This window comes from Anolis sagrei, chromosome 3 (assembly GCF_037176765.1).
Source record: "Anolis sagrei isolate rAnoSag1 chromosome 3, rAnoSag1.mat, whole genome shotgun sequence".
NCBI classification, from domain to species: Eukaryota; Metazoa; Chordata; class Lepidosauria; order Squamata; family Dactyloidae; genus Anolis; species Anolis sagrei.
The window spans coordinates 105,112,472-105,122,103 of NC_090023.1; the positions used below are offsets into that span (position 1 = coordinate 105,112,472).

At 37.6% G+C, this 9,632-nt stretch overlaps 1 protein-coding gene across 1 annotated transcript; it reads right to left on the minus strand.

Annotated features, from left to right (window-relative positions):
- Positions 1–317: 317 nt before the first annotated feature.
- LOC137096569 (uncharacterized protein PF3D7_1120000-like) lies at positions 318–1,562 on the minus strand. Its single transcript, XM_067466240.1, has one exon. It carries the CDS (start codon positions 1,560–1,562, stop codon positions 318–320), a length of 1,245 nt encoding a protein of 414 aa, XP_067322341.1.
- Between the last annotated feature and the right edge of the window lie 8,070 nt (positions 1,563–9,632).

Sequence of the window (9,632 nt, forward strand, 5' to 3'; positions counted from 1 at the left end):
TATTACAGATTAATATTTTTTGATTTCTGATTTTAATGATGACTCCTATCATTCTGCCCTCTTCATCCGTAAAAGCAAGTTCCGCTGGGATATTTGTATCTATATATGTAACCACCCCCTTTTCTTTTCTTGGGCAGCAGCTATAAATGCATGTCCTAATCCTTTATTTTCTAAATGTTTTATGTGGTCTTTTTTTATGTGTGTTTCTTGTAAAGCCACGACATGAAACTTTTTCTTTCTCAGTCTATTAAAGATTTTATTTCTTTTTCCCGGCGCATTAATCCCGTTAATATTGTTTGAGTATATTCTTAACTCATTCATCCTTGTCTTTCTTGTTCTTGTCTTTTTTGTTCTGTTGTGTCTTCCTCTCCTTCTTTTCCTTCTCCTTCCTCCTCCTCCTCCTCTTCTAATTCCTTCCCGTCCTTGCCTTCTTCCTTTTCTTTTTCTGTCTCACCTCCTTGTGCGCCTCCTTTTATTTGTCCTTCTTCTCTGTAGTCTTTTCCTTCCGATTTGCTCTGATTGTTGTTGTCTTCCTTTTTTTCTCTGTCCTCTTTATAGTCTTCCTTCTCATTTTCTCGATTTCCTTCTCTCTCTTCTTTGTCTCTTTTCTTCATTTTTTCCTTCCTCAGCTCTCTTTCCCTCTGCGCCTCCTCTCTTCTTATCTTCTCCAGGAATTCCTTTGCTCTTTCTATGTTCTTAATCCAATATCTTTGGTCTCTGTATGTGACCATTAGACCTTCTTCTCGCTCCCACCTATATCTTATCCTGTGTTTTTTTAGTTCTTCTGTCAAGAAATTATATTTCCTCCTTCTTGATATCACCGCATTTGGGAATTCCTTTAATATAATGATTTTCTTCCCTTTATAGTAGACTGTTCTTCTGTTATTTATTTTTAGGACTTCATCTCTTGTCGTTTTTTTCGCAAAATGCACCACCACGTCTCTCACCACTCTGTTTCTCATTGCAAAGCTTGTATTCACCCTATAGACTCTATCTGTTTGGTCTTGCATTTCTTGGTCTGTATACTCTATTAGTTCCGCTAAGATTTCTATCACTTTGTCTCTTATATTCTCCTTTGGGTCCTCTTCTATATTTCTTAGTCTTAACTGAAATTCCAGTTCTTTTGTTTCCATTCTTTCACATCTCTCTTCAAGTCTTGCGTTTTTTTGTTCTAAGTTCTTCATTTTCTCTTGTAGACCTTCTTGTGTTTTTTTAATCTCTTTTTTCTCCATTTTTAGTTCCTTCAGTTCTTGTTGCATTAGAGTTAACTCTTTCTTTACTCCTCCTATTTCTTCTTTTATCTCTTTCTTTAACTCCGCCATTTGTTCTTTGGATGCCTTTTGTGCCAGATCTTGTTTCTCTTGAACTGTTTGGATTTCTTTCATTACTTTTTCTGTCATTTTTTCCAGAAGTTCCTTCAGATTATGTTCCTCAAGTAGTGAGGCTCTTCTAGCTGGTATTTTTGTTTCCTTTTGTTCCTTTTCTGTCTTTTCCAACTTGTCCGTCTTATCTGTCTTGTCCGTCTTGTCTGTCTTCTCTGTCTTATTCCTTGTGTTGTACATTTTGTTGTATTTTATGTACTATGTTTGTCCTTATAATTATCTTCCACTTCCACTCTTCCTGATCTTCTCTTGGGATTCCTCTTTTTTTTTTTTTTGGTTCTTCTCCTTTAATATAAATGTGATAATTGTTGTTATTTTTTCTCTTTCGGGAGATCTGTCAATTTATGAATTTTTTCTTTTTATTTATTTATTTATTTATTTATTTTTGTTATTATTTTCAGTTTATTTGATTTTTTCCCCTTTTTCTCCTTATTTTTATTTTATTTATTTTTTTATTTTATTTATTTTAATATTTTTTATTATTTTTTATTATTATTATTATTATTTTAATCTTATTATTTGGATCTCTATTTTCCTTTGTCACTCCTCCTCTCACTCTTCTTTTCTTCCGTATTTAACCCTTCTTATGTATCGTCCTTCCAGGCTCCTTTTCTTCTCCTTTTCTCTCCTCCCACTTGCTCGAGTTATTTATTTATTTATTTAATTATTTTCCCGCTGTCTTACCGTCTTTGGTTGTCTGGGGACTCCCTATGTTCCTTTTCTTTCTTATTCCTTTTTCCTTTTATTTGCCTCCTCCTCCGGTTCGTTTCGCGCTTCTCTCCTTGTCTCCTCTGCTTCCCTTTCCTCTTTTTTCTCTTTTATATGCTTTCTTCTTCGTCTCTTCTTCGTCTCTTATTTACTTCCTTGTTTGACTCCTTGCAGGTCTCGTCCCGTTCTCGCGCTATCTGCTCTCCTCTCGTCTCGCGTTGTCTTTTTTTTTCCTTTTCTTTTCTTTACACTTCCTGGTTCCTGGTTCTTCTCTCGCTTCCCTTTTGTCCTCTCGTGAGATTACGTTCTTCTCGCCAAGTCCCCTCTTCCTCTCGCGGGATCCTCTCTTCCTCTGGCTCTAGTCTCGCTTCCCCCTCTTACTTCTCCGCTCTGCCTCGTGATGCCTCGCAATGCTCCTTCCTTTCTCGGCTTAGCAATCCTGCCTCCTCCTCCTCCTTTGAGCCCCCCCCCCCCCCGCACTTCTTATCTTGCAGCCAACACAAGCCTCCTTCAAGGTCAGTTTTTTTTCCCTTTTCCCTGCTTTATCTGGTATCAGATTGCAGTAGTATTGCGTCAGCTCATAGGATCCTTATAGTTAATGTTGGATTATTTTATATTTATTTCCCCGGTTTTCTTCAATTCCTTCCACTTCCTTTCTCTTGCTATATGTGTTCTATAGCCATATTATGTGTTATGTAGCAATATTATTTTCCAGTATTATTTTCCGGTCCTTCCTTTCTTTCCTCTGCACTCTGCACTCTTCCTTTCTCTTCTTGTACCTTTCTTTCTTATTATTTTTTCCTCTCTTTCCTCTCTTTCCCTCTATTTCTTTTTTTAATTCTTCCAGTTCATCCAGTTCTTCAATCTCACCGAACTTCTGTTTCTCCTATCTGTATACAACTTATTTCACTGTTTGTTTCTGGATCCTTCTGGATCCTCTTTTCCTTCTTCCTTTTCTATTCTTCACATAAAACCTCTTTCTTTCTTTGAGGGAAAGATTTCAAGCCCTCTTCCGACACCCCCTCCTTCCTTATAGTTGTTCTTACCTCCTCCTCTCCTTTTCTTCTTATTTAAAAGAGCATGCGGCCGGAGATATGCAGGCTTCTGTCTGCTGCGTTTAGGGCGATCCGCCGTACCTCGAGGTCAATACTGGGTCCTTTCAGGGATCTCCTCTTGAGGAGAAGACCCCCTTTTGGACCGTCGGCTGACCCACCCGGTTTCGCTGTTCCCCACTGCCTCGATCCACAGCAGGGAAGGGAGCCAAGCTCTACCCGATCAGCCCCATCGCTCACACACTTTTGCAGAGCTCTAGTGTGTGCAACTCTCCGCCATGACCATGCACCCGGAAGTCCCCAAGGTCTGGCTGGTTCTAAGCCGCCTCACCAGCTATCAATCTACTGCTTCTCCATTTCCAAAATAACTCTTGAAGCTGTTGCCAGAAATGTGCCTTAGAGATCTATTCATCAATCCCGCACCAATTGCATGGGCATCCTATCTGCAAATGGCATTCCATGACTTCCAGCCCAGTTAATTCCTATCTAAAATGAATGTACACCTCAGTCTCTACATAATACTCTACAGCCAATTCACCACCACTGGCTAAGCTTACTAGAGCTTCTGGAAATTGCTATCCAACACATCTGGAGCCACGTGTTTCCTACTATTGTTCTTGACTCCTATCCAAAAAGTGCAGTATTGTGACGTATCATACTAAGGACCTCATCACACTATAGCACGGATCCACTTTAAATCTGGTTGCTACCTTCTGCAGAATTCTGCATCTTGTCGTTTAGGCAAGGACCTTTAAACTGCTCACTAAACTACAACCCCCAGAATTCTGCAGGAAGCAGCAACTGCATTTAAAGTGGACCATGTTCTAGTGTGATGACACAGTAAACAATTTCAGGAACAAGCTGTGTGGAAGATTTATATATAAGAGATCTCACTAAACACTTGACCTGAAATTCTGAGAAGTGAATATAGCAATGTTGGCTTCCCACAGAGACTCTGCTTCTCTCTTTATTATTGTCCTGGCATGTGATTGGATTGGGCATATACAGAGTGATGAATGACCATAGTAGCCAATATTTTCCACTGGAAAGGTATTTTTTCCTTTTTTCATAATCTGCTCCCTGAGACCCTGGAAAATAGCTTAGTGAGGAACATTTTATAGCTTTTCCTAGTTTAAGTTTAGCATATGTGTAGTCTTTCTAATGGATATCCACTATATGTCAGTCATATCAGTCAATCTTCATCTTTATGCAGCTCCCGGGTATTGTGTTGAAATTCATTTTGATATTCATCAAGTTTTCAAACAGTAGATAACAGCAACTGAGAATGAAAAATGGCTTCTGAGTCAGCACTATTTTCCTCAAAGGCCTGAGTATGGACTGCATGAATTGTTTCATCCTGACATTGCCATGTACTATAATGAGAAGATTCACACAAATTCAGAACAGACAGGGACAAACCATGGAATTCTAGTTCTGTGTATCTATAGTTTTGAATGAAATGGTTAGAGAATGCAACACAAATCCACCAAGATAGTCCATCTCAGCAGAAGCAATGGAAATTCGACTCTTTTAATACAGTAATGAGATACGATTCTTCTCACATTTCACTTCAATCAGGATAAGGCAACTGATTCATTCAACAGAACTGAAGGCCACTTCTTGCTGAAAAGACATATTAAAAAGGGTGTTGCTACTCCATATGGGTTGTCCTTATCATGCTTGTTATTTTGTAGTGCATTTATTCATTCTTTTTTCTGGGCAGAAAGAATCGAGTTCAGAGGTTTTAAAGGAGAGTTGTGTGCTGAATTGTTTGCAGCGAGCCCTTGCAATTGCTGTATGAGACTCATTACCCTGAAGCTGATGATCAGCCATATGCATCACCAGCAGAAGATGAAATAAAGTCAGAACTAGAGTTTAGCCTAGGGTCTTTTTCACAGAAGGAATTTTTTTAAAGGATCAAAGTCAAGGGTAGGGAAAATCATGACAGACAGTTCTAGCTTCTGGAAGGAAAGAGAGTACAAGGTCAACCAACAAGGAATATAATAAAATGAGTACTTTTAACTATTTGAAGAATTTGCATACATTATCTTAGCCATAACTACCTTGTAAGATTGGATAGAGTTTCTGTGTGTAGAGTTAGGTAAACAAGACAGCTGGATGGATAGATAGATAGACAGACAGACAGATTGATTTAGAAATGTTTAGTACTATATAAAAAGGATACTTTGAAATAATAACGAGTATCTAACAGATCCAGCTCCATCATATGACAGAATGATTCTGCCACATTACGCAACAGATTTTGGCTATAACAAAAGGTCAGCAAATAGTTATTAATGTGGCGATCTTAGATTTTGCTGTAAATTAGTGTACCAAAAGTAAAGAAAGCCATTTTGGCATGTAACAGAAGTCTACAATTCTGTTACGTGCCAACATAGTGTTCTTTACTTTTGGTACTATGCACCTTGGTTTAAGGTGAAGAGATGCTGCCAGTTGCAACTTTGCCTTAGGCAGATCTGGTGCATACGGGTATAGTGTTCATTATAAAATAAAGAACTTTTGTTTTTAAGTAAGGTTTAATCATTTAAATAATAAAGAGCTTTCTGAGAACCTTCTTTGCACATTCCAGTGAAGTGTCTCAGAGCGAGCTTGGAAAACAAATAAAAAATCTGTCTGGTTACACACACACATAAAGTTACTGACAGATGACTAGAAGATGCCTAGGCATCACAAATAAAGCTTTGAGTATGCCTACTGTTAGACACAATCACAACTTGAGTGGACTTGTGTCCAAAGACTCAATCAGACAGCAAGCCCTATAGCAGTCAGCATAGTGAATAAATAATGAACCAAATCAAAATCAGTCATGCATCTAATTGGGACATTTACACTGCTTGAGGCATGCTATGCTTTTCGATGCTAGATATGTGCTAAGGAAAATTAATCAGCTAATCAGTTTCCAGTGTCATTGTAAGCTTCAAACTTTTAAACACACGCACACACACATACGGAGAGACATTAGAAATGTAATGTATCGAACAAAACACCAACACCACTTCCAGGGCTTAGGAAATAATGATCCCATTTTACCTAGACCTTGAGTGAAGCTCCATTTGGAGAATTGTGTACAATCATACATGTCACACTAGACAAAGGGTATTCATAAAATGCAGACAATTCCAAAGGGACAAGAGTGGTAAAGCATAGAAAGCATAAAATATACACAAATGATATGTATATATATGTGTGTGAGTATATTTGTTTATTTATAGAAGGCCCACTTTTGTAGGCTCATCTGATATTCCTGTGAGGATGTCAGGGTTGAGGAAACCACATCTCTTAAAGACCTCAGAGCCCAAGAACACAGTCCTTCGGATTGCTAGGATCCAAGTTGCAGTTGTCTTTAGGATAATTTAAATTGAATGTTTCTAAAGGTGCATTTCCACTATAGAATTAATGCAGTTTGATGACAATTGTAGTTTGATGAGGCACCAGAACTCTTTGTTAGAGAAGGCTAAAGTCCTTGTAAAACTACAACTCTTATTATTCCATAAGATTAAGCCATGGCAGTTAAAATGGTGTCAAACTACATTAATTTCACAGTGTTAATGCATGTATACTTGGATCATATTAATACCTGGGAGTTGCAGAAAGATGGAGATTGACTGCTATGACTGACAGATAGTGGATATTCATTAGAAAGGCTACAACTGGATCACACCTTTTAAGGAACATGCATAGCTTTAACACTGCAAATTGGAAAAATTGCAAACCTGCATATTCAGGCGATGCATAACCTTATCCAGAACAGGCTGAATCTCTGTTCCATAACCTGTCTTTTTATTGGTTTGAAATGCATGTGCCTTGTTGGAATAAGTTTTAATTAGTTTACTTTCCTCCAATCCATTAGAGAGCACTAGGCCAGAGAAGTTTGGTCTATAACCAATACACCTTCTTCAGATACTGATGGAAGTATAAATAATAGAGGTGCCCCAACGTTGGCAGTCTTTAGAAGGCGCTTGAAAACGTGGCTGTTCCAGTGTGCCTTCCCAGAATAAGGAAACTCCAAGCAATATGTCCCAAATGAACTTTACTAGAGATCTAGAATTGCCTGCAAGCCCCACCTATCCCTAAAATATATATCCTATTTCACCTGATCATGCCTAGCACTTTTAAAGATTTTAAGTATTACATTTGATCCTGACACAGGTTTTAATGCGTCGTGGTGTTAATGTTTTTTGCTTTGTTTATGAGGGGTTTATCATTATTACTATTATTGTATTGTTGTTGTTGTGTTTTACTGATGTATTTGGGCTCAGCCTCTTGTAAGCCGCACCGAGTCCTTCGGGAGATGGTAGCGGGGTATAAATAAAGGTTTATTATTATTATTATTACAGTTTTTTCATTTGTCTCTTAATTTGGATCAAATTCATTAAATGTGTACTTAAGAGGCAATATCCAATATGTGGGCATGGCCTGTGCCAAAAATTTAAGAATCAAAACTTACCCCATACTTTTTCGTTTTAGTTTTGTAAATCTCAGAAGGCTCCCAGCGTCAGTTTCATATGTAAATTAATGGCTTATCACTATTAGGAGTGGGGAAAAGAGAGAACAGTATTTTCTGGGAACAGCAGAGAACTCTGGAAAATGTAGTCTGGGAAGGGAGAAGCCCTATGCCAGAGAATTCAAATGACCCTGTCCTATACTACCTTTCCCAGAATGCAGTGCACTGCTGAGCATCAGAGAGATGTGTCCCTCCGTAGACAGCCAGAGTTCCAATTATAAATGTAATTTCCTAATTGGTTCTATCATTAAAACACAGTGAAAGTTTATTGAACTGCAAAAACGTCTTTAAATGAGGGACATCATGTTATAGCACATTTTCCTGTAGTCTCATCTACCAATTTGACATTGTCATCCACCCATTTGGTGCAAGAACAAAGTTCCTGGTAAACTACTACTTTCAAGGTATGGACTGCACAGATAAATAGGAAATAATATTTTCAAACTGGGAACATACTTTCTTTATTATTGAAAAAATGCTGTTTATAAAAACTTTGAAAATTCCCCAAAAATCTATGAATAAGTGAAATGTTCTGAAATTTGGTGGGCTAAGAGTGGTAAATGCATCATGTCATTGTAGTGAGTTTCACTCCAATAGCTGTAAATATGAGGGAGAAAGCAGCCCCTGAATTTTCCCCAATTATACTAATTATGTGTTTTTACTATACTGAAATAGTAAAGAAATTTTGTTACTCTCGTTATAGCAATGGATTTTTAACTAACTATACTTTAGAATCACTTTAGAAATGAAGCACCAGAACCCACCCAGTTCTGTAAAGAATTTGAATCATTTTAATAGATCACACATCCCTAACAAATAAAACTGGATGTCATCAGTATATTTGTGCCTATGAACCTGAAAACCTCTACAACCAACATCATCAATAGAACAAATATAATGATTGTTGCTTATGGCATATTCTTTTCTGAATGAAAAACAAGCATTATCACCTTCCTAACACACATAGTGCCTTTTCTGTTTTGTTGGGGGACCTATTATTCATTTTTAGAAAAAGAAATGTTAGGCTTAAGTCTGCCTGGAAGTGCAGATATCTGGTCTGAAAAGCTTTTTCTTATAATCCAATCTTCTCTAACCTATTGCTCTCCAAGTTCACTTTCCATCACTCAGGGCAGGATAAAGATTATAACATTTGAAATGAAACCTATTCAGAGGTAAGAATGTAAATCATAAATGTCCAAAAACAATCGCATTAAAAATCACAGTAAAGGTTCCAGGAAATTTCCTCTAAAATCCAAGCAGACTCTCCCCCAAAATATGCAACATTCCAGTTCAATACAAAAAAAAACAGGGTACTTCTCAAAATGGTGACAGGAAATGATGCAGTGTAACTTTGGTTGTCATTTTGGGAAGGACTCAAACGAAATGGAAATATTTGGGAATACTATCAAGGGGTTCCAGCCTTTGGGAGGAGGGGTTGGTGGTCCCTGTGCAGTTGCCCACCCTGACTTGAATCAAGAGTAAATAAATTCCCCAAAGTGAAATTGTGAGAGTTCTCCAACATTTCACAATAATTTATTTTCTACTTTGGGATCTTTTGCAGAAGAGGGGTGCTTTTTAAAAGGCCCCTGTTCTTTGTACAACCCCACACTCACATTTTCCCCAGAAAACAGTGCAATGTATGCAAAATACATTTCTGCAGAAAACAAGCTTTTTGAATAAGTGACATTATCACCCCAAAATACCCCAAATTTTAATAAAATGTATAGCATTTGACTTCCACCTCTTAATGTTTATAAGTGTATCTTTGTCAATTACAAGGTTCATTTCCTTATAATTTATTCCAAAATAAAAATATCACAGAATGGGAGGAGCCTTATCTGTCACTTTTCCAAAGAAAATCTGCTGCTTAATACAGGATCTGCAATGGAGGGTGCAACTATAGCATCTGTTTAGACTTTGCTTAAGTGTTTCCAGTTAAGGAGAGCCCATCACTTCCTCAGGCTG